Source organism: Triturus cristatus, chromosome 9 (genome assembly GCF_964204655.1).
Source record: "Triturus cristatus chromosome 9, aTriCri1.1, whole genome shotgun sequence".
In the NCBI taxonomy this organism is placed as follows: domain Eukaryota; kingdom Metazoa; phylum Chordata; class Amphibia; order Caudata; family Salamandridae; genus Triturus; species Triturus cristatus.
In genome coordinates, this window is record NC_140592.1 from 151,858,951 (window position 1) to 151,885,412 (window position 26,462).

Genomic DNA, 26,462 nt, shown 5'->3' on the forward strand with positions numbered 1-26,462 from the left:
TGAGGCAAACCAGAGGTATCTTGTTTCCTTTACCAGTTACTTTCAGGGTTTTCTTTCTTTACTCCTTTAAATAACTTGTGGCTGATTTCTTCTTTTCGAGGTATTTCACTCGGTTTCTTGTGGTTGAATACTTCTTTCATACACCAGGTTACTTTTATTTTTCCGAAATTCCAGAGGTGTGCAGTTTCTTTTTCAAGTTACTTTCAGCCCAAGTTTGATGACAAGGTGTCTTGGGTTCTTGGTGCGAAGTGCTTCTCGTGCTGCGCTGTGCTTCTGCCTTGGTCTGGTCAGTCAATTCGTCGCCAAAATGTTGTAAGTAGATTAGATAGGCATCAGGACACGTCTTCAGGTTGTAAAATAGATTTATTAAGATAGCACAGCAGAGATAAAGCACTTCGCCAGCTGACCAGACCATCAACTGCCAAGACTAGAACATTCACATACCAGATAGAACACTCATAGGTAGAGAGGGAGGTTGAGGAGACATAAACACAAAGAATGGACTACTGACCCCAAGTAGCCATAACAAAGCAAGCACATATATACAACAATTATGTTTAATATTTGTGTTTAATGTTTTGGTGGGTTTTTCAACCGTCTCAATTAATAACCCCAAAATTTAAAGAACGAGGCGCCTTTAACTGTTCCCTTTTAGTTTCCTAGACCCAATAACAAGTTTGAAAATTGTTTCTGAATCGTTAAATGGCCTTAGTGCAATTGAAAAATGTTTTAGCATTCGCAAAGCCTCTGATTTAGAGAATCAGAGGGTTTGTGAATGCTAAAACCCTTAGTACATTAAGCCCTTAGAGCCTTGTCCAGTCCAGTCTACCTTGTTGCAGGTGCATTTTAGTCTTTGACACTCGTAATACAGTGACATTTTGACACACTACCCCATCTTCCAAACTGTAAATATTGCCCTTGGTGACTTAGCAACTTGTATAAGCATTATGGAGCTCTTGATATCTTACGCATAATCACATATCTGTGTATATCATGTGCAGCCTAGTTCTGACTGAAGATTCTTTACTTTTCTATTACAGGATAATGTCAAGTGTAACATGTGTACAAATAACTATTATATATATCTCTTCCTTTTAACTAGAAAGGGGAGTTTGGAGCATAAGGAAGGTGAAAAACCCGAAGATGACAAAAAAAAAGCCAAAGAAGCGAAGGTAAATTGGAACTGCCCTTATGCATACTCTTTATATTTACTTAAATACATAGTATTGTGAATTTCCGTAATCACATTCAGATAAATAAGTCCATTTGCTGAGTGTTTGTTTTTGTTTTATCACCTACAGTGCTAGGGTTTGTCTTCCCCATGGTGCACAAAGTGAAACCCCGAGGCTCTCACATGCCTCGAGGATTGAGATATGCTCCATATGGAGGGTAAATATATCATGTTTTATGCTTGGGAAATGCCCAGATGTTTTTGCTTCCTCCTCTGCATCATCACAATAAGTGTAAGTTGCCTTCCATGAAGATTATCCTGGCAGCCAAATCACCCCATTTTCTGCCAAGCAACCCTGTCTAACCACTAATCATCAGCATGAACTTACTTCTACCACCATGCTGATAACCTTCATTGGTTCACCACCAGTATTATTAGCTACTAGTACAATGAGCTCAGAAGGCTAAGGTGATATTATTGGTTATGAGTATACTTTAGAGATGTATTTGTGTAAACAATACAGCTCTTTTCTGACATTATCTAAATAGCTCCTTAGCTTCCTAGGTATTTGTTACAACAGTATTGTGCATGTCAATATAAAACATTACAATTGTTTCTTTTAAATCTTTAATGTATCAAAATTTAAGAGAGTTATTCGAGTTTTGCAAAGGTTTTCAGGCAACTTGCAAAATATTATTTAAAAATATTTTGAGTCACTGCTAAATGGTATATGTTAAAACAGGCAACCCTTATACATCTATGTTGTATCTGTTTTCATGCAACTGTATTTTACTGGTGGGCTTTCTCAGGACATAGAAATGTGCTTGGGCTGCAAACAGTTACAAACCAACATTATATCCATTTTATTGATTGAAGATGATATTGTTATGCCTTAGCATCACATGTGGCGATTGTTTCTTTTTTTAATTAGCAAAGTAAAAATTCAACTGAATATTTATTTTGCCATTGCCATAGATTGTTGTTGAAGAGGCTCAAGAAGAAAATAATGAGGAGAAGAACCCCTACCCAGCTAGTGAAGTACCTGGTATGCTAATAAAGCTGAATAATTTGTCTGTGCTGTGCACTAAAATTCTATTTCTTGTTTGTATTCAAATACGTTATTTTTTATTTAAATGCGATACAGAAGAGTTTGCTGTAATGCATCAGTTTACACTGTACATATATTGGTATTTAAATATTTCTATCTATTTAGAATTTGGTGCTTTCTTCCTAACTTTGGTGTTGTTCAAAGGATCTGAACCAAACTTTCCCCCAAAAAACCTCATCTGATTAGGTTTGGTATGGTAAATTTAATGCAGATATGACAAGGCGCGGGAAGAAATGAAGGGGTGTAGACAAGTGACTTTTCACTTTTTAATCCCTAAAGGAATCTTTGATTTCCGATCTTGAAAATAATTCCGAACAGAATTACCCCAAACTTGACATTAAAGTACAGCTTTACTCAAAGAAGTACCTACTCACTTGGTATGGTATAAACAAGTTATCTGGATCTCATGAAATTAGTGTTTAATAATATTTTTGGATGGGCTTAAAAGAATTGAGAAGTTAGAAATATCTGGGTTATTAGTTCTCTGACCTTCCCCTGACTAATTGTGAAAAATATTCAGACCTGATTGGACAAGAGAGGTTTTCTCCTTTTGTGCATTATGTGTACTGACTACAATGAAAAGTTAAGATAACGTAGGTATTCAAAACCTTGTTAGGAAGTAAAGGAGTAGAGATGTCTGAAACTTGACTATACGTGCAACTTAAGAAAGTCCATTAAATTGGACAAGATATTTAGCATGACATAATCTGGTAAGACTTATGGTCGCTGGATGTACAACCTAAGAACAATATCAATGAATACTAGATTTCCTTAAGTCAGTGACGTCTGTCCCTTTTGTATGCTGTAGACTGCTTGAAGCATCTTATGGTGTGCAATACGACTATAAACGCTCATAGTGAATCTGTCTGCTTCCGCACGCTCAATTTTACAATGATTAGCAACTTAGTTTAGCAGACATTGAAGCCACTGCAGTTGGTACTAGCCCTGTCATCACTGCACGAAATGAAATAAGGACCTATAATTCCTTCTAACTTCAGATTTTCCTGGTTTCGCATACCTACGGATAAAGGACTCCAAGTCCTTTCAGCATAATGAGGCATCCACAGAATTCCTTATGCTATCCATGTGTACCAATGCCCGTAGAACGCCCCTTGCAAAATAAATGCACTGGTCCCTAGAATGTAATTAACTCTTCAGCATATTATTGACAAACATAATTTGAAACATTATAATGCACTATTAGTGTCCACCATGCATTATTTTTTGTTATAATGTCAGTGCATGGGAAGTCCTGCATTTTTTGTATGCACTTGCAATCTCAATGTGCATAGATTTGCAGAATGGTGCAGTAGTAGGAGACCACAACCTATCTATCCAGCACATTTCCATTCCCATCGAAAAACCTAGAGGCCCCGCTTTTTATTTGCTATACTTTGACATCTACCATCAGTTACTGGCTTTTGTAACATATATGTTTTGTTTGATAAACTTGTCCCTTGGTCCAACAGAACAGCATCAGCTGTACACCTTTCTCCCAATGAAAAGCACCCATGCCCATGTTTTATCTAAATGCCATGGTGCAATCCCCAGTCTCCTTCATAAATAGCTCTGAGGTACCTGCAAGGCAACATTTGGTGCTAAAGGAAGCTACCAAAATAATAAAATAAGTATTTCTGTGTACTAGATGTCCTGAATGGGACTGACTTTTATTCTTCCCTGATGGAACATCGCTCCAGTGGGAAACAACTTGAAATGCCACTGCTTCCTGAACAAACTGAATAACACCATGATGTTGTTTGGTAGACATACTAAACTATAGAAACAAAGTACATGCAGTATGTCTGTTGGATAACAAGAAATGATACGTGGAATATCCATTCTTATCTGTGATTTAATCCAGAGATAAGCGTGCATTATTACTCTAAGGAGCAAACATAGATGACATCTTGAAACAGACAATACCGTGCATGACCACTCAGTCCTATTGATTGCTTTCATGAAGCAGCACTTGAAAGAAAAAGAGGAATGAAATGCCTTGTGGGTCTCAGTAAATCCAGCTGCTGAGTGAAATATGTAAGGTGCGTTCATGTCTTAATATGTTTATGTTTAATTTGAAGGGGGTGAAGAAGAGGAAGAGGAGGAACCAGAAGTACCAACTGGCCCGCGTCCCCGAAGGATATCAGAGCTGAATAAGGAAAAGATCACACCTATTCCTGAGGGCAGTTCCTTTTTCATTTTTAGCAATACCAATCCGTAAGTAACCATCTTTACCTATCTGTTCTTTTTAATTTTCAGATGTAATTTTCAGCTTATGAGACTGAGATTTTTGATGTGCAATGTAAATAATTGACACTGAAGTAAATCTACTGCCAGTAGCTTATCATGTCTTTCTTTGCAGTACCTTTAAAGAACACCTTCTTGGGACAATGATTTTCACTAAAATGCTTAACAATGTCATCCTTGAACTTAAGTTAATAGCCCTGCCAAAGTTCCGTTGGCACAACATTGCTTCAGAGATATATGTGTGACGATGTTAATTCATACTGTGTTATTTCGCCAAAAGTTTAGAACAAGATTCTAAGAAAGCTAATCCATTTTTTGTTCATGGGAGGATGTTAGAGGGTGAATATATTGGAGAAGGGAGAAAACACATATGGTAGAACTAGTGAAGAAGCAAGAAAGACACGTAGAGATAATGGCAGAACATAAGCGAAAGGAAAATATATACAATACATAACTGTGTTACATAAGATCGACATAAAAGTAAATTACATAGTAAAATATACAAACATAGATCTCAGGAGGCTAGTGCTGCCGACAATGGAACTGGGGAATCAGGTATAAATCCTGTCCTCGGCTCAACATCCTGTGATTCTGGGCAAATCAAGTAACTTCCCTGTTCCTAAAAAAAATTGTATAATGTCTGGTTCTCGTGTAAAGCACTCTAATGCCTTTGGCCCAAATCTCTCATAGAAATGAACTCCTGAGGGAATGTGAAATACTGCATGATTAGTTATAGTTTAAATGGAGGTGCTAGCTTAATTTTAGTGCACTACTATTCAGAGAATTCTGTCCAGTGGAAATTAGATGCTTTGTAATCTTAGATAAAATAATAATCTGCAGGAATAGTACTAGTTCAGTAAAGATAGACTGGTTATAGCCCAGAGCCACTCAACCATAATGGTCACTGGTTTAAAATGCCAAAAAATTAGCACAAGCAGAGCCAATAAGTACAGCCTTGTAAGGCTGGTGAGATTATTGTTTTTATTGCAAGCATTTGCCACGACAATACAAAGAAGTAAATTAAAGAAAACCTTGCTGCCAGTTAAAAGTGGTGGGCCCAGGCTTGCACTTTAATTTTAAATGTGAAAATAAATTAACTAAAACAGAAGAACTTTAAAATAACAACATAAGTATAAGTACTTCCCAACAGACAGGCGTAGTTAGAATTAGTGTAGAAGTCCTTTTCAGTCTCAGTGCAGATCCCAAGAAAATAAGATACTTATTTGTGCAAAAAAAGGTGTGATTGTGGTAAACCTGAAATCCTTTTCTTGGTATTCCGCCTTCACCCGCTCAATTCCCCCCTATTTTGGCTGACTTGTTTATGGAGACATGAGGACTCTATACTTTACCCTCGCTAACCAGTGGTAAAGTGTATGTGCTCTCTCCCTTAAACATGGTAAACTTGGTATTCATCCAATTGGCACATGTAATTTACTTATAACATCCTGGTAAATGGTACTACATGTACCCAGGGCATGTAAATTGAATGGTACTAATGGGCTATAGCACTTATTGTGCGACCCACTAAAGTAGCTGCGTAAAAAAATGTCTAAGATCTGCCACTGCAGCCTGTAGTGCAGTCTTAAACTGCCATTACGACCTGGCAAAATAAACCTTTTGCCTGGTCTAATATTTTCTTTTCAAATCTTATAAGTCACTGCTAAGATAGACCTTAAAAGGGGCCTTAAAGGGGCATAGGCGCATGGTATGTAAAAAGTAGGACATGTATACTTAAGTCGTTTTTCACTGAAGCAAGGCTTTCTCTTCCATAGGCAAACACTGGGTTACCTTATTACATTTAATAAGGATAACTTCAGTTTGGGAAAATCTTATATGGCAAAGATGTATTTTATGCTCCTATTCTAAAAATGCCACATTTAGAAAGTTCACTAAAGTATGCAAAAAAAAGTAATGGATAAGAAGAGTGAATTAATCTCAGCCAATAGTAATTACTTAGGGACGTATTCCAGTCCATCGTTATTTTGCACACCATGCCACCTCTGTTTGGATCCAGCCACAAGCAAATCAGTCCCGACCGTTCTCCAACAGGAACAATCAGGCCAAACTGGCATGAGGAGGAGGAGGGTGAAGACTAACTTGCATATGGCCGGGTCCAAACTAAGGTGGCATGGTACGTGAAAAACAATGGATTGGGAGGCGGCCTGAGCGACTACCAGTGGTTGAGATTATTTCCAGCATTCCATCAATCACTTTGGTGTTTATTTTGCATATGACGGCGAAATGTGGTGGTAGAACCTAGATGTTGGCCCTGGGCTAACTGTGTCAGTGGAACCGAGCTATACCTGCCTGAAGAGCCTTAATAAGGGCAAAACCAGTCCTGGGTTCCCTATGTTCCGGATTAGGAAGGTGGGTCGCAGTTCGGGCGTGACTGTTCCCATGCAGAGCAGGCTTGAGACTGATTTACATATGACTGCTTTTAAACTAAGGTGCCATGGTGAGTGAAAACCAATCGATTGGGATGTGGCCCGTGTGATTGCCAGTGGCCTAAGGTTAATTTAGGCATATCATCCATCACCTTTGCAGGAAGGTGGAATCTGACTGCATGGTTACCCCCACTTTTTGCCTGGTGTTTGGCTGGTTTTCAACTTAGTTTGACTGGGATCCTGATAATCAGGACCCAAGTCTATCTGCTTTCTCCCTAAAATGAATTGCATGTACTTTAGGTACACCACAGACCAGGACAGACTGGGAACCAAAACCGGCCCTGGCAAAGTGCTCAGCTGCGCCCCCCCCCCCCCTTCCCGGGGTGGTGGGGGTGTCGCCAAGCTCTTTGCCAGGGCCGGTTTTCGGCCGATTTTGTTACAGGGCTGATTTTGCAAAAAATGGCCCTGTAACAAAAACGGTCCCCAGGGGTCCAAAACCGGCCCCCACCCGTGTGGCCCACTGGGGGATTGCCCGGTGCCCGCTACGGCCAGTCCGGCCCTGACCACAGATTGGATTCTGGGGTACCCTTATAAGTCCCTATAGTATCATATATACCCAGGGCATAGGTACCCCAGAGGCCTCTCAGGGGCTGCAGCATGTATTAAGCCATCCCTGGGAGACCATTTAAAGTGACACAACAGGTCTGCTACAGCAGCCTGTGTAAGTTGGTGTATGCACCCCTTACTCAGATATAGGTTCCCTATATCTATCCATATCACTGCACATATAAACCTACCAGTCACCCCTATGGCAGGCCTTATCAATCCTGAATTGCAGGTTGCTGGGTTTTATGTGAGAGGGTGCCCATGCATGAGCAGAGCCCCTCTGCAGCCTTCGGAACCTTTATTCCGGGTTGTTTGTGATGCAGCCAAACCATATACTCTTGTGCATTATAACCTCGCGGTAAATGCTAACTTTGGAATGGCTGCATAGAAACATGTTGTGTTTGGTGTCAAACACCTTGGAATCATACCTCCACACCAGTAACTGGTGTGGGAGGCATGATTCGACCCTACTAGAGGGAGAAACATGACAGCACCGGTACACCCGGTACCAGCTTCACAGACCCTGGCATCACAAAATGGATGCTGCCAGCCACAGACATGAGTCTGCCCTCCTGCTGCTGGACGAAACTCCGGCAGAGAAGGCCTGGACAATAAGTTTCCTGTCACAAGGAGGTGTAACCCCCTCCCAGACAGGCTTTAGTATATTGGGGCTGGGTGGGTGCACTCCAAGAGTGCTTTGATGTCTGCACTGGGGGCACATTTGGTGTCCCTGTACATAGTCCAGCACAAACCAGTTGCAGGGGCTACCAGCCCCTGCTCTGGCGCGGACTGGACAAAGGATATGGGTGTAGCCACCCCGCTGTCCTGACCCTCCCATAGGTGGGTCCCCAGAGTTTGTCCCACCGCTTCCTTGGGTATAAAGTAGGAACTCCTGGCTACAGGACTTTAGATTTACCTGGATGAAACTCTGCTACAGAATTCCAGAACTTCTACTATCTACACGACGTTGGATGACCGAAGAATCTCCCTTGGAGGGAAGGAGTTACTCCCCTGCAAGGCAGGCACCAAAGGCGCATCTGTCTGGTTTGCATCTACGCAGCTCCTGAAGGACTCCGAAGACTTTGCAACACAGGAGGTGGGTTTCCAAGCTTCCCCGAGGCCAATCCATGCTCTCAGCAATCCTGAGATCCAAAGCCCTAGTGGGGACCGTGCAACCCGAACCCCTGGACACCATGCACATTTGCAGCAGCGTATGCTTCTTGGCGATCCCTGAGGCTGTGCTTTGGGCTACTTGCAGTCCAGACCCCGAACAGTGATTCCACCGAAGGCTACTGGCCTACACTCCTCGAGTGACCATTGGGCTGTTATTAAGTGATTCTTCTCGAGGTCCCTTCGCGATCCCTTGTCCGTCGACTTGTGGGTCACTGAAAAGGGTACTTTGACTTTCAATGGGCTTACCTGATTGCTCCAGACGTGCCCTGACTCTCCATTGCTTGGGGAGTCCACAGGACCTTGCTGGCCCACACTGAAGCTGTTTTACTCTCACTGCATGTATTGCTGTTGCCAAGGCTTGTTGGTCTCCAATCCAGACACCGACCCCCCAGCACTCGACATCCTTCATGGGACATCTCACCTGCAGACTATGGTCATCGTCGACACCTCCTGGTCTCCGTGGCAGTGGAGTCAAGCTTCACCTCATCGCACCTGAAACACCCGACATCGGTGGGCATTCGTCTATCGTGGCCCTGGTCACTGGCAAGTGACCCAGACTCTGTCCTCTCTGCTTCAGGTTCTTCACATCTTCGATCCAGGCTTGGTTCACACCGGACACTTCTCCTTTCCACGGCAGCAGCACTTTCCAGCAACTTTCCATTGACGACATCGAAGATTCCCGACACCATTTGACACCTATGCACCCTGCTTCCCTGGGTTAGGTAACACGAGTACTCCGGTGCTCACGTGGGTGCTGGCCTTAGAACCTTCTAAGTCTAAAAGAATTTGCTCCAAGTCCTCTACTAAGTGTCCCTAAACTCTAAAATTCTAACCGTGACTTTCCCATAGGATTGTAAGGAGCTCGCAGCTGTGTTCTCACACTGCACGCGTCCCCGTTGGTCCCCTGTGTCACTACCTTGGGTGGTTCCTTGGGGTCCCAGCGATTCTACGTGCTCTAGGCACTGTGTCTAGTCAAGTCGTGGTTATTATACCACTTTCCTAATTGGTTTGGTCTCCCCCTGGGGCCCATTGTATATTGTGCTATTTACTGTATTATTGTGTGCCTTGCTCTCTATTCTCATAAAGAGGTTAGTATAGAGTGTTTAAAAATAAATACATATATTTTATATACACCTTCTGTGGTTCTCCTTTAATTTAGTTATTCAAGAGGTTATAATCTGGTAAACCAAGCTGCTTTACACTCCTTCAAGACTTAGCCTGAAGGCTGCTCTCCAGAGCTACCACTAGGATAGCTTTCAATAAAGGTTGTCTTAAACCTAATCATCAATAAGGGTTGTTTGGACTGATGCAAGGTGCCCATTATAACTAGTGGACTGCATATACCAGGCAAACGTCTCACAACCTTGTTTTTACTTTTAGAAAGTTTCAATTTTTCTCCCTAAAGCAAATATGCCTTTTTGTGAGTGTCTAAGGTCATATGACTGCAATAGCTCTCCTGTGGTGTGAGTATTACTTTCAGACATAGGGACAAAAGGGCCTTGGGTATGGGGCAGGGTGTTCCTCTTTTAAGCAGGATGTCCTGGAGGGGTTGTGCTCAGCCCTTAGTCCTTCTTGAGCTTCAAAGGGTAGCCTCAGGGCAGTGCCCACACCCTTCTGACTTCTAAGGGCTGCCTACACTGCCACTGACACATGCAGCTTACACCTATGCCTACCTGCCTTTAACCCCTTAGACAATTTTGAGCCAAACCCAGGAAAGGGGAAAGGTTAGACAAAGGGGACATCCCCACCCATATGCTGGCACTGGGTATAAGAACGGTGCCCTCAAAATCTCTCATCAGAACACTCCTGGATCTTTGAAAGATTCAGAAGAAGGACTTCCCTGATGTCTAAAGAAGGAAGACTAGACCTGCTTGCTTTGAACTCAGGACTTCCAGAAGTGACCCCCAAGGGTCAGTTGGCTGACCTCCTTTTTGAGCCACAGAGGCCTTCCATGCAACTCCCCAGCTGACCAGCAATAACTGGACCTGCCGAAGCCCTTCTGCAGGCCTCGGAAGGGAAGAGCCCTGCATCCCAAAGAGGTGCCCCCCCGTCTTGGACTCTTAACTGCTATCAGCATGACTGCTCCTGCTTCAAATCTACAAACTCTACACTCCAGGTGAAAATCCAGAAGTTTGGGGGGGCTTCACAACTGCCAAACAGCAACTGCTGGTGTCAACTGCCAAGGTGAAGCTCCTGCGGCAATGGATCCTTGCATTAACAACGACCTCCAGTGTGAAGCACCAGCTGAGGTGCCTCACTTGTACTTGTACTTTGAGAAAGTAAACTCTTCACTGGAAAGAACCTGATCCCTGCATCTGACCTCTGCTAATCAGTGTCAACCTGAACTTGTGACTTTGATCCGATTCAGTGAAACCAGATAATCGCAAATGGCACTTAGTGCTTCTTGGTGCTATTTTTACCTGAAACTTTAAAAATTCATAACTCCAGTTATCCAGTATTAGGGTATCTTTCATAGATTCACATGCCTGAATCATTCCCCATCGTCGGGATGGGAGTCCCCGGTACATAAATAAAGTAATATCTCATTAGACATATAGAGTAATAGGCCAAGGGCCTCATCTTAGTAACATATCCATGTCCTTTTGTAAAAAGGAACAAGCTTTGGAGTAGAGCCAATCAGCTATCACCACCCTCTGGAACCTTCCTGGAAGGAGCTCTAGTCCCTCAGATTTTCTACCGCACGTCGTGCTAAGGGAGTCCCCTCTGAGCTCTGCTCAGCTTTCATTATTTTTGGATTTCCAGTGCTTCTTACTTCAATTTTCCATCTTCGGGGTGAAGTTCTCCAGTTCTTCATAGCAGATACTCCAAAGAAAGGCCTTTTTAGGCCTTGTGCCTCCTGTGGAAAAAAGAGACTTCATGTGGATGACCAACACAAGGATTGTCTCTACTGCCTTTATCCGGATCACTCCTCAATAGACTGTAAGGTATGTCGTACCTTTTCCTCCAAGACCCTCAAAGATCGTGAGGGACGCCTCTTAATTTGGCTGCAGAGGCTTAAAGACAAAGAACAAGTACTGTCTTCTGAGGAGAGTGAGGGCTCTCTCATATCTTCTCAGTCCTCTCAGATAAGACCAAGGGAGGCTTCTCCAGGCCCTTCGTCGCAGCCACCTCAAAAAAAAGGCGCATAAAAAGTCTTCAGAGGTACATCCCAAGGCTCTTTCAGCAAAGGTTTCTCCTCAGGAGGTTCTTCACACCTTCAAAAAGCCTTCTCCTACCCCGTCAACGACGGCCTCATCGACGGTGGCCTCGCCGATGAGGAAATCTCTATCTACAGCCTTGTGTGTGACCTCGTCGACGACGACTGTTTCAACTTCTGTCGCGTCTTCTTCATTATCCACGTCGACGACTCCATCGTCGACGGCCGGTAGGTCTGTCTCGTCGACGCTTAAGATAAAGAAGTCATCGTCGACATCCAAACTACCGTCGGTCGCCGCTGCGATCGCCGACGACTGTGTTGACGACGACACCGTCGACAAAGACTGTCCCGTCGACATCCACTTCATCGTCGACGAAGGCTCCATAGACGACGGCACCGTCGACGAAAACACCATCGACGACGAAAACACCGTCGACGACGGGCGCGTTGAAGACAGCGGATTCCAATCTAAAAAGTACGTACATACATCTGAAGATCGCAAAACGTACGTTGACGCCGGCCCTGACTTCCCCTAGTAGTGTCCAGCTATTGCCTCCAGCACACCTTTTGGAGGAAGAAGATTCTCATGATGACAGTATGTTTAGGACAGCAACAAGCCCAACTCAACTTAACGTCAAGTATCAGGACAGTTCAGACTATGAGGATCAAGTACAGGAGGATCACGCAGTTTATCCTGAAGAATACCATCCGCCTCCACCTCCCATGGTTTGTCTGCCTGCCTCTTTAATTTCTGATCTGCAGTTCCTCATTACGGACTATAAGCAGAGATTTCCAACTTCTGCAACGTCTCTGCCTCCAGCTGTGGCTCCACCACCTAGACCGCAGCCTCCCCCTTTAAATTTGCAGTCTGGGCCTGTCACTTCACCACCTCCTCTTTCTACAGACGATGAGGAGGAGGATCCACATGAGGAAGGGGAACTTCAAGATTCCCAATCTACCTGTGATGAGTGGGACGATTATGTACTCCCCCGTCCAGCTTCCCCCGTGCCCGCTCAAGCTGACTCGCCTCCTGAGGACATTGGGGGATTTCACAACATAGTGGAAAGAGCGGCGCAGCGTTTCCAAATACCTATGCCTTCACACCAGCAGGATTGCTTCCTCTATGATTTTAAAGAGCCCTTTAAAAAATCAGTCAGGTCTATCCCTATAATAGATTATATATGGGATCAGGGTGTTAAAATAATGCAAAACCCTTCCTCGGTGTCCCCAGTATTGCCTCGTCTGGATAAAAAATACAGAGCTCCAGATACTGCTCCAGCTTGTCTAACCGGACATCCCATACCAGACTCAGTCATCACACAAGCTGCTCAGCGGAAATCGAAAAATCCTTCCACTATGCTGACCGCTCCTCCGGACAAAGACGGTAGACGGCTTAATAATATCGGAAAACGTTTCTCGTCAATGTCCGCATTAACAGTGCGTGCATCCAATTCCTTGGCACTGTTAGGACGCTATAACAGGCAGATGTGGACAGATATTGCTCCATATCTTGCGGCCTTGGCAGATGACTCAAAGGAAGAAGCAAAAAAGATCTTGCTGGAGGGTGAACGTTCTGCATCCGAGATAATAGACTGTGTGATGGATATCGCCTCTACTGGATTTTGCCAACTGGCTGGCGCAGCTGTACTACGGCGCCAAGGTTGGTTGAAGGCGACTTCATTCCGACCGGAAGAAGTGCAAACAAAAGTTTTGGACATGCCCTATGATGGTCAGCTTCTTTTCGGAACACACATTGATGAAGCTCTTCAGGGTATAAAAAAGGATACTGACACAGCTAGAGCTTTGGGTACCCTTCAATTCAAGAACCCACCTTTTCGGGGCTCAAGAGGAAGAGGACAAACATCTGCAAGAGGTGATTACCAACACCGATCTTCCTATTCTTCCAATCAGCAATATCGGCCACAATACCAGCAACGTCAACAGCACCAATCAACCTACACTAAGTCCTCCTTTCATGGCAAAGGAGGTCGTCAGAAAGACGCTGCTCGGCGACAATGACTTTCCACTACCGCCGGTCTCCATCTCCTCTCCGCCCTCAAAGGTTGGAGGAAGAATTTCCCACTTCCTACAAAATTGGAAACAAATAACAACGGACCGTTGGGTTCTGCAACTAGTTCAATTCGGACATTCACTAGAGTTCATTCAAATTCCTCCCCAAATCCCCCACCCGACCTATGCTTCACAAAAATGTACGTGCTCTACGCCTGGAACTTTCACTTATGCTCCAGAAGGGAGCTATAGAAAGAGTTGCTCTTCGTCAAAGGGGGAAGGGATTTTACTCTTGTTTTTTCCTGGTATGCACAAAGGAGAATAAATAGAGACCAATTTTAGACTTGAGAAGTCACAATAAATTCTTTAAAAAGCAATCGTTTCGTATGGTTACCATCCAGGAAGTACTGCAACTTCTCAATGCGGACGTCTACATGGTGTCTTTAGACCTTCAGGATGCCTATTTTCACATCCCTAGCCATCAGAATCACAACAAATTTCTGAGATTCGCAGTAGCGGGATACATTACCAATTCCGTGTCCTACCGTTCGGACTCAAATCGGCGCCATGCATTTTTACAAAATGCCTTTCTCCGGTTGCCGCATATCTCAAACAACACCATCAGGTCTTTCCATATCTGGACGACTGGCTCATCAAAGCACCCTCTCTAGAAGGCGCTTCCAGGTCTTCCGACGCCTGTCTACTGCTTTTCCATCGCTTGGGGCTCACTCTCAATCAGGACAAGTCCGTCCCAGCGTATAACTTTCCTGGGTGCTACTCTCGACACGACCCAGAAGAAAGCGTTTCCCTCACAAGAGCGAAGAGACAAGCTTCTTTCCTTGGCGATTCGCATACGATCCAAAAAGTCTCTTACAGTGCGCCTTTTCAAATCCCTGCTCGGGATGATGTCTTCCTGCATTCTACTAGTTCCACACTGTCACCTTCACAGGCGCTCTCTTCAAGAGGCACTATCAGCTCAATGGGTCCAATGTACGGGATCATTCAACGATGTCATCCGGGTGACCCCTCAGATGATCAGGGCTCTACGGTGGTGGATTTGCCCTCAGAACCTTTCTCAAGGCTTGCCTTTCTTGCTTCCTGCTTCTCCACATACCATCACAACAGATGACGTGCCTGCAAGGTTGGGGAGCTTTCCTCCAAGAACTCCAGATCAGCGGGAAGTGGTCCCTTTCCAAAAGAAAACTCCACATAAATCTCCTGGAGCTACGAGTGGTTTATCTCGCTCTTCTGGCTCAGAAATTCACTAGTGTTTGTGCGGACCGACAATACCACAACAATGCACTACTTAAACAAGCAGGGAGGGACTCACTCTCTAACACTTTCTCACGAGTCGCAAAAAATCTTGAACTGGTTGCTCCATCACAACATTTCTCTTCGGGCAGAGTACGTTCCAGGAACACCCAACGTTCTGGCCGACTCTTTGAGCAGACAACAGACAGCATGTCACAAATGGAAATTGAATCAGCGGACTCTCAACCGCATATTCTCTCAATGGGGCACCCTTCTTCTGGACCTATTCGCTACCAAGCAGAACGCCAAATGCCAACACTTCGCAAGCTGGCATCCCCAGAAGGGATCTCTAGGGTATGCATTTTCGATCGCATGGTGCGTCTTTGCATACGCTTTTCCACCAATTCCCCTGATTCCCAGGGTTCTCAGAAAATTTTAAGCCTAACCTTGCATGCTCATCCTGATAGCTCCAGCTTGGCCACTCCAACACTGGTTCATGGAGCTTCACATTCTCTCTCTGGAACCGCCGATCCAGTTGAAAATGTTTCCCTCTTCTCACAATGAACAACCAACAAGTCCAGCATCTATTAGATTATCAGCTTGGCTCCTGAGTTCAGAGAGTTCCAGGGTCTAGACATACCTCCGGACTGTAGAGCAGTTCTGGCTCGGGCTCGAGCAGACAGTACTAACAAACATATTCCTTAAAATGGAAGAGGTTCTGCATCTGGTGCAAGTCAAACAAAATACACCCTCTTTCATCCTCTCCAGAGCAAATACTGCCTTACCTTCTCCATCTGGCGAACTCTGGTCTCGCTCATGCCTCCATTAAAGTCCATCTGGCAGCAATATCCCATTTCAGGAGATCCTTTGCAGGCCCTTCTCTGTGGTCTAATAGGTTGGTTAAACAATTTCTTAAAGGCCTGTTTAGGGCATTCCCTCCTGTAAAGACTTTACCTCCTTCATGGCAACTCAACACAGTTCTGGCTCAGCTTATGAAACACCCTTTTGAGCTGATACACAGAGCTGATCTTAAGTATCCCTCCTGAAAAACAGCGCTCTTTCTAGCCCTTACCTCGGCAAGGCGAGTGAGTGAACTTCATGCTTTCTCAATTCAACGCTGCCTAAAATTCTACATTGACAAGACAAAGACATTCTGCAAATCCAACCAACTCTTTGTGGCTTACAGTCGACCTCGGAAAGGTCTCCCACTCACTAAACAAAGTATCTCTCGCTGGATCTCCGCAGCTATTACTTTTTGTCACCAGCAAGCGGGGCAGCCCCTGCATTCCAAAGTTCAAGCCCATTCCACGAGGGCAATTTCTACCTCAATTGCACTTTTTGCATGTGTGCCCATTGCAGACATTTGCAGAGCGGCAAAATGTAAGAGGCCGCATACATTTACCAAGCATTACTGCCTGGATACGAAACTCATGAGAGACGCTGCAGTGGGACAAGTGGTGCTCCGTCACCTATTTCATTAGAGGTGAGCCCTTCCTTTCATCCCACCATCCTTTCTTACACATTTGTCTATTGTGTTTCTTACTATGCTATTTCATTGCTTTTTGGTACTTTCTATTTTCATTTTGATATGTTGTTATCTGGTGAATTCATATATACTGTACCATTCGAAATGTGCTTATCATTGCTTACTACTCTGATTCAGGCATGTGAATCTATGAAAGATACCTAATAACGAATGTGTTACTTACCTGTAACTGCAGTTATCCAGTATTGGTATCTTTCATAGATTCACATGCAACCCAACCACCTCCCCTGGAAGGACTCTCTTGGGTCTCGCAGTGATACAACTACTTAGCACTGTGCTTACTAAAATCTGAGCGACTAGAGCTCCTTTCAGGAAGGTTCCATAGGGTGGTGATAGCTGATTGGCTCTACTCCAAAGTGTGGACCTTTTTACAAAAAGACATGGATATGTTACTAAGGTGAGGCCCTTGGCCTAATACTCTATATGTATAATGAGACAATACTTTATTTATGTACCGGGGACTCCCATCCCGACGACGGGGAATGATTCAGGCATGTGAATCTATGAAAGATACCAATACTGGATAACTGCAGTTACAGGCAAGTAACGCATTCCTTCTGGTGATTGAAGTATGGTTGTTTTGGTTTCATTTAATTTATTAGCTTTTACTCCGTTTTTCTAAATTGCTTTGGAATTTTTGTGTGTTATCTTATCACTTTATTACTGTTTGAGTGCTGCATAAATACAAAAAAGTTGTTTCCCAGTTAAGCCTCACTGCTTTTGTGCCAAGCTAACAGGGGGATAAGGACAGATTTATTTTGTGTCTTTTGTGGTTTACCCTGACAAGGATTGTATTTATTACTTGAATGGAGCTCTCACTCCCCTCAACTAATACAATTTCTTACGTATTGGTTTTGAAATACTTGAATTACTGGAAAGAAACAATTATTGGCAACATAAAAGATTAGCCCACTAGCCCTGGCAGTGCAGTTCACTTCTTTTTAGGCAGTTGAAAAATGTGCTGTCTCTCACAGTGCAAGAGAGCAAGTTGCTGTACTGAGCTGACCCATTTCCCCATGCTATATGGTGCAGTGAGTGGAAACAAACCGTGAGTGACACTTGAACAGGCCAATGACTGAAGAGAGCTGACTCAAAGCCCCTCAATGTATGTATATATGTGTGTAATTTTTATTTCTAAATTATTTTTATGACATAAGGCTGGCAGACATCACTGGCCAGACCTAAGAGTGGAAGCTATACAATGTAGACATGTATGCACCAGAGGAAATAATCAACGCTCTCAACACCCATCTCCCAGATGCCACATCCAACCCAGAGCTGGCTGTGAAGAACTTTTTCCAGTGGATCGCAGAATATGCAGACACAATCATCCCCACCAAGTCGGTCAAATCCAAAGGACCTGCTAAAAGAGCTGGCCCACTGAAGAGATAAAATCCACCAAACACAACTGCTAGTAACTTGAAAGGAAGTGGCACTCCAGCAAAGAGACAGGAGACTATACCAACTTTAAGGCAGCACTCAACCATTCCACCAACCCCTTTAAAGAAACTAAGAAGAACGCCCTAGCAGACCACATAGAAGCCAGCACAAACCACAGCAAGGAGCTGTTAACTATCATGAAAGAGTTCTCCTAACCCGCATTCGCTCAGAACAACATCACCCCCTCCCAAGAACTTTGTGACACCCTGGCAGACTTCTTCTACGACAAGAATAAGTCTATGAAAACTTCAAATATCAACTCCCCCCACCGCTGATAGGATTAGCCTGCTCACACCCATGAACACAAATCCCAAACACCTGCTCACCCATTGGGACCCTCTAAGATCTCCAGCCACAATCTCCCTTATGAACTCAGTGCACTTGGGAGCACCCACTGACCCCTGTCCCCACCACATCTTCAACCTCGGGAGCAATGCTATTAGCAATGAGCTCTAGAAAGTCCTGATATTCTTGGCCTCCCTCCTTGAGGACTGGAAACGCGCTGAAGTAAGGCCTCTCCTGAAGAAACCATCCGCCAACCCAACAGAAGTGAAGAACTCCTCGTCGCACTCCCTGCTCCCCTTTTCCAGTGAAGTTTCTCGAGAATGCAATCAACCAGTACTCACTGAACACCTTGAAGACAACAACCTCCTGGACCCCTCTCAATCTGTATTCCGAGTCAACCAGAGAACCAAGACAGATAAGGACCGTCACGCAGGACCTTGTCTCCAGCAGGCTGGACTACAGGAACACACTCTACGTAGGACTCACCGCACGCCTCCTGAAGAGACTTCAGACAATACAAAATTCATCCGCAAGACTCATCCTCGACCTCTCCAGACAGACCCACATCTTCCCCATCTCAAGAAGCTACACTTGCTACCAATGCAGAAGAGATGCCAGGTCAAGATTTGACCTTCCACCAACCAACCAGACACCTATGATCCACCTTCCCCTTTCTCGCAGAAACCCCCCAGATCCCCCGATGTAACAGCAGAGGGCGCTCCTTCTAACACCTGGCAGCCAAAGCCTGGTACAACCTTCCCCTGTACTTCAGGGCCGCCTCATCGCTCTGGCAATTCAGGAAAGGACTCAAGACCTGGCTGTTTGAATGAACAAGATTACCATAAATCAGCTTGCAACATCCAGCGCCTCGAGACCCTCCTGGGTTATTTGCCGTGCTTTATAAATCCTTGATTGATTGGTTGAAAGGTGTTGTGTAATGACTTTGTCAGCTGTCAGCCTAAGGGGGCATGCCTATACCCAACAGTTGATGCTAAAGCAGACTTATCGTAAAAATAATACTTGATACTCAGCACAAAGAAAGGACCAACTGCTTTCTAAAGTCAACCTTTCTTACATTTTTTCAATAGCGGCCAAGCAAAAGGCCACTCTCAGAAGACAAAGGAAGGTACAGCTAAATTACCAGTAGTTAGGAAATAAACTATCTGTACAAAAAGAAGGAGGAAGAGGGGGACCGGGAGCTAGTTATGGTCCAGTGTCTGTGCTCCGAGTTATATCTATAGTATTCAAATGGAGACACTGTTCCTAGAGAGATAAAGGGAGATATGAAGCGAAAAAGTCTAGGCTAATATTAGGCCCAACTGCCTAAGGATAGGGGAGGGCATTCCTTAGTTTCTCATGTTGCCCTCACACACCCCGAAGGATGTCATGCTTCATCATTGGGCGTTTGCTCCTCGTCGGGCCGGCGCTGCAATGCCCTACGGGTCCCCCGAAGGGTCACTTTAGCGGAGATCTTTTTGAGAAAACGCCGTTTGGTGCATGCAGGTGTGTGGTTTGGGTCCTAATAACAAAAGAGCTGTGTGGTGGTGGAGTGTGTTAGTGAAGTGGTATCCTAAAAATGTCTAAGGGTTACTGGGATAAAGTTTAATGTGAATAGCACCCTTGACATAATAAAAGACCCGTAGGTCGGGTGTTACCTTATTGAAATTAATGTATCAATGGGTAACTTGAGTGTGGTCAAGCGGTCGACATGTTTCGCGCCCCAATGGTCCAAGAAAAGGATCCCTGGCGCTTCTTCAGGACCAAAAACGAAAAAGTGAAGGTGAATGTGCCCTAAGGGATACTACCCTCAGTTTACTATCCGGGCGAACACTCTGAAGTAGCACTGCTCTCTGTATGAGAGTCAGGTCGCACCAGGATAGACAGCCTAAAGGCACGGAGAATAATGCTCCATAGGTTAGGGGACGAGCGTACACACCTTCTGGTAAGTTTTGCTCCGGCGTGGCCTCTGTACCACCTACCCCAGTCGTCCTCCTAGGAGGACGACTGGGGTAGGTGGTACAGAGGCCACGCCGGAGCAAAACTTACCAGAAGGTGTGTACGCTCGTCCCCTAACCTATGGAGCATTATTCTCCGTGCCTTTAGGCTGTCTATCCTGGTGCGACCTGACTCTCATACAGAGAGCAGTGCTACTTCAGAGTGTTCGCCCGGATAGTAAACTGAGGGTAGTATCCCTTAGGGCACATTCACCTTCACTTTTTCGTTTTTGGTCCTGAAGAAGCGCCAGGGATCCTTTTCTTGGACCATTGGGGCGCGAAACATGTCGACCGCTTGACCACACTCAAGTTACCCATTGATACATTAATTTCAATAAGGTAACACCCGACCTACGGGTCTTTTATTATGTCAAGGGTGCTATTAACATTAAACTTTATCCCAGTAACCCTTAGACATTTTTAGGATACCACTTCACTAACACACTCCACCACCACACAGCTCTTTTGTTATTAGGACCCAAACCACACATCCGCATGCACCAAACGGCGTTTTCTCAAAAAGATCTCCGCTAAAGTGACCCTTCGGGGGACCCGTAGGGCATTGCAGCGCCGGCCCGACGAGGAGCAAACGCCCAATGATGAAGCATGACATCCTTCGGGGTGTGTGAGGGCAACATGAGAAACTAAGGAATGCCCTCCCCTATCCTTAGGCAGTTGGGCCTAATATTAGCCTAGACTTTTTCGCTTCATATCTCCCTTTATCTCTCTAGGAACAGTGTCTCCATTTGAATACTATAGGAAATAAACTATGTCATGGCATACAGATTCATTTAAAATAATATTTTAATACAGGTAAAGCATTTTGCATGAAAATTTACTGACACCTAATGATGAAATCTTAATTCACACATAGCTTCACAAGCTTTCAACACCACTATTTCCAAATGTTTTTTTAAAGTCTATATGCCACTGCTATTAGCTCGCTCTCTTCACATCAATGACAAATTTTACTAATCTAGAGAACTACTGGTTTTTCTACACCAGAGCAATTTAAAAAATCATCAGTTCTTTGGTTTGTCTTTAGACTTAAGACATTATGTCATACACTACCTTACACTCTTCCTGTTGCCTTTTTTATCTGTTCATCTTATAAGATAAACTGATTCTTGTAAAGTGTTTGCCTAAAATGATATTGTATTTTGAGTAAATATGCTGAATTGTCAATATAAGGTTAAGCCAGTCTTCTTCATTTCGCTTAACCTAAGTTTCTCCTCTATCTTTTCACCTATTTTCTCTTTAGCTGAGGACCTTTACTCTTTATCTTGTGAAAGTTACAAGATGCCAAATTAATTTCTATGCACAATGGTGTTTCTACATTTCCCTTATTTCACTTCTTTTTTTCAGAGTTCGAGTTGCCTGTCATAGGCTGATCAATCATCAAATCTTCACCAACCTCATCTTAGTCTTCATTATGCTCAGTAGTGCTTCTCTGGCTGCTGAAGATCCAATTCGCAGTCACTCCTTTCGGAACATTGTAAGCATCAAGTGTTTTTTATTGTTCTGTTACACCAGTTAATATGTGCTATTTTTAATATTACAGTTAGCATTAGAACTGTTTTTTTTTTTTAAGTTGATAGTAGCTTTCTTATAGTGTGGTAGGCAAGCTTATCAACCCTTTTTGTTGGATGTGAGTCATCCATTTGGTCTACATTATAGATCTGCTTGTTGGAATGAAGGAGTTATTTTGTGTTCTTTCACATTAATATACTTTATGCTTTTCTATCATTGTTGGTTTTATGCTGAGCCATAAAGCAAATATTTCTGTGATGTATAAAAGAATGCTGCTCAGTTTGGATAACTAAGAGTCATCAGCTAAGGTCAAATGTATGTATTAGAAAAGATCATTATGCCATGCTATTCTCTCTTACCATTGAAACCTAATTATGATTAATAATTTCTTTCTAGACTCTCCTTCTCTTAAAATATCCTCAGATTTCAGAAAACACAGTCCATAACTAGGAATGAGTGCCAAGTTGCACGATCGATAACTTGAGCACTATGCTGTACTGGTTGTCTCCTTATAAATATGGCCAACTGTTCCCTTTTGCCTACGTTTATCTTTCAAACACATTGCAGAAAATAAGACTCTGGAACAATTTTCACAACGTTATCTAGAAAGTATTCTAAGGTGTGTTTTCTTTTGTAGCATTTCTACAATTGAGACACTAGTAGCACATCAGCATCTTAGGTCTATTTAGCTTCCTTCGAAGGTCACCTTGTTTGGTGGCGAAACAAATAAATGCATGTTTTCGATTATGGAGTGGTGTTACCAACCAAGATTTTTTTGGTTGCTGTTTATATATTTTTTCTATAATAAGATAACATGGTGAAACACTTGACATTGACCAGGGGCAAAATGATAAGACATCTCACGCTTACACTGGGCAAAAGGCAAGAAACCTGCCGGTATAAAGCAGTTAACTTATTGTCCCATCTCAAAACTAATGCTTCCTGATAGATTCCTGGAAACAGAGTCTAAGAGCTCCATTCCTAGAATGTTTCTCTGAGCATATTTAGACTGTGCTGACACAATTCTTTTCCTCTGTATTGATAAAGCAGTTTCATTATTTTGTCTTCACATGGCAAAGCTTTTTGGTCCAAAGGATGGAATAAAGTGATCACTACTGCATTAGAGGATGATATGTTTGCAACCTAATTTTCCAGAACTACTACCCTGAAACTGCTTACTCTTTTTAAATAGCTCTTGGGTGAATGCTCTCCAAGAGAAACATGTTGTCCATAATCAAACATAACATATTTCTCTTGATCATGAAATCTGAGGATTCATCAGGTACATTCTAAGTGATTGGCTAGAAGAGGGTTTGGTTTAAGCAAATATGATACAATGGTGTTTTAAGTGTGATATTGGAACCTCTTCTGGTAGTCAATTGGGCTGGCAATCTGTCCGTGGTTTCTTCTGCAAAAGGTGAGTGCTTCTTTCACAGATAACATTTGGTGTTGAGGCACTTATATGGTTACACCTTGAGACTTTGCCAATACTCTTACCATCACAGCAAGTGTTGTCGGTATCATAGACTGATGCAATAGATTTTTTGGACATGTCACCATTGAGGTCTTACCATTCGCTCATTTTCACCAATATTCAATGTAAGAGGATAGGTACTTCAGGGAAGAGTACCACACTTCAGCAGGCTACTTTCATGCTTCTTGGCAGTTCCCAAGGTAGCAACACACTACCCAGGGTTAAATTGAGAATTTAGTTTTCACAAAGAGTGTAAGGATATCATGGAGATAGCTACAACGTCATGTGTTATTGCCTAGCCACTGCTGACTCCAGTTTAATATCCACCAGGGTGGTGTGCACCACCATTACTTATGTTCGGGATATTTTTTCTTATGATATTCAAGCAAAGGTGATGGTGAGAAGCTGTTTAGAGCTAAATTCAATTAGCTTAGAAAGCTAGAAAAACAGCGGGGCATTACCTAATTTTCTCAATAGGACCAAAGCCATTTCTACCACCTAATCGATAAACTCCTCTATAAAACTTTCACTACCCTTACAAAACACCCAATGTAGCTTCTACATCACACTTCCATATACTAAATAGGCATGGTAATACCATGGACTACTGTCGTACTTCTCTAGCTCAAGCGAGAATGGGTTGTTTATGGTCAGGTAAGTGAACATATCCCTGAACCAGTGTGTTCTTATTATTATAAAAAGGGGAATCTCTGTTTTTGTCTGATTTTTCATCTCACTGCCAGTACTCGCATTGGTTTCTCCAGCAAAGTTCAAATATATGTATATCAAATTAAGCATTAGAAAAGTACTGTAAAGTGAAGATGTTACTCAGAGAGCTCTCTGATCCTCTACAAAATCGAGGCCTGCACCCATTGATACTGAACATTATTGATTGTATGGGCTTTCCAAGTCATTCTGGGATTTAATACATGCGACCATAAAAAGGGTAATTACTTAAAATCTCACTGTTACAAACATGAATATAAGCATTTATGATTTTTCATGGTTTAATTTAGCAGTTTACATTAAATTAAAACTAGTTGTAAAAACCCTAAGCTTATATAACCTCTCTAAACATATATACTTTTCAAATCTGCAAACTCAGAGCCTAATGTATGTCAAACATTTCCATATTGTGCTCTGTATGAACTGTTACTTAAATTTTACTTATTTGCCACTTTAATATCTCATGCATATAATTTCCAAATAATCATACCCATTTTCTGAAAAAGCCAATTAGAAAACAAAAACTAATCTTATTATGAACCAAATATATTGGCTGGTAACTTTGTCTGCATAGTCAGTGCTACTTTATTTCTTCTTTTTGAAAGACCAGACCCAGACTAGAACACTGGCAATGCAGACTATGCCATTTAAATTTCATAATTAGCATGGCATCAGAGCTAAGCAAAAACTGTGCCTCCCTTATGAACCTTTGACCGGAGTCACTATAAAATACAAGCTATTCTGCATGGGATTCTCTATGATATCCATATACAGTAGAATATCTCCACGCACATGTGGTATCCATTATTGTACAGAAAATTCTGAAGCTTTATTGTTAACTTTAAATCAGTCTTAGTATTTTTGATTGACAACACCTTTGCTTTACCGTGCTTTAACCAGAGGAAAATATGACCTCTAAATAGACGTTATGCTCTAAGCACACCCACATGTACATACACATACAAATACACCTAAACACATCCCTTACTCTTTGAAGAAAAGTATAGTTCAGCCGCTTGTGTTCAATTATTTGTGAGAGGTATCCCCTAGCAGATTCCAGTATTGTTTCAATGTTAAAGATGAAGGTACCTGTGTTGGATTGAGGTCCTATTTATTATAACATGAAAGCAGGTGAATGGTAATGTGGTAGAATATGTAAGCCCACAGATGACATAAGCATTCGAGAAACTAAATGTGAGACTATTTCAGTCACTTATGCAAGGGATTTGTCGGCAAAATTGCTCATTTGTTTTAGTATCTACCAGATGAGTGTATAGCTGAAGCAGAATTTGAAATAATTGATTAGAACTTCTGTTGACATTGTTTGTTTTGCCTCCAGTGCAAAATCCCTGTTTCACTGTCAAATACTTCTGTGGACAGGGTTCTCCCTATTTACATCTTTTGAAGGTAACATTTTAGGTTCCACAAGCGTTGAGCCCTCTAAAACGTGAAGATGCAAAAGATGAAGTCAAACAAGAAGAGTGTAAAACTGCTGTTTACACCATAGTAGATCTCAATCTAGATGACAGTTTAGTATTACCCATTCATGTATTAGATTTGAAACTTGCAGTGATCGCAACTCACAACCACTCTAAAGATGTAGCAGCAACATAATTCTGCACAGCATTACCTTCCAAAGATTTGTTCTTGAAACATCGCAGACTTATGGTATCCCAGAAAAGGCAGGGTTTCTGCTTCATACAAAAGCAATTAGACTAGTTTGGAATGTTCTCAGAAAGTATTACTATTCTATGACAAATATAAAATCCATGCTGGACCTATCTGTCTCATGTATGATTCTGGTTCCACGCTTGTACATGTGACCTCTTCAAGAATCCCTAGTCTATGAGAATTAGGAGTCACAATGGAACGAAGAAGGTGCTTTAAAGTTGTTCAGGAAAATGTTTCAATGAAAGAGAAAATAATGATGGAGAACGGTTTGACAGATTTTACATTTCAAAGTTCATCTTTTTCAATAGACAATAATACATATGCACCTCTACTAAGCTAAGTAAGCGCATGTAATGGTGATGGGAGTTTCTGAGGTCATTGTATAATAATGTCCTCAAACAAAGCGTAGATAGATTAGTACTAAATTATTCTTTCCAAATCATAAATAAAATCATCCATAACTTAAAGGGACAAAACAGCTACATTGTACTATTTGGAGACAATGTGAGGTTCAAGAATTTCTGGTAATCAATAGTTCAAGATCATTGCTGACTTCAGGGTTTGCACTTTTTATCAGGTTGTTGATTTTGTGTACCTACAGTATTCATGTGGCATGCCACATAGTCTATATTCACAGTGGTTCTTAACCTTATGACTTCTGCGAACCACCACTCAATCACTACTTGAAGCCC

General features: G+C 42.8%; 1 protein-coding gene across 2 annotated transcripts in view; it reads left to right on the forward strand.

Moving 5' to 3' along the window:
* The window catches only part of CACNA1D (calcium voltage-gated channel subunit alpha1 D), a 1,031,608-nt gene that overhangs the window by 412,255 nt on the left and 592,891 nt on the right, over nucleotides 1–26,462 (forward strand). For both annotated transcript variants that reach the window (XM_085624624.1, XM_085624625.1), the window contains exons 17-20: nucleotides 1,103–1,172; nucleotides 2,147–2,216; nucleotides 4,358–4,493; nucleotides 21,735–21,864. In XM_085624624.1, coding sequence (XP_085480750.1) covers nucleotides 1,103–1,172; nucleotides 2,147–2,216; nucleotides 4,358–4,493; nucleotides 21,735–21,864 — 406 coding nt within the window. The remainder of the gene's footprint in view (nucleotides 1–1,102; nucleotides 1,173–2,146; nucleotides 2,217–4,357; nucleotides 4,494–21,734; nucleotides 21,865–26,462) is intronic.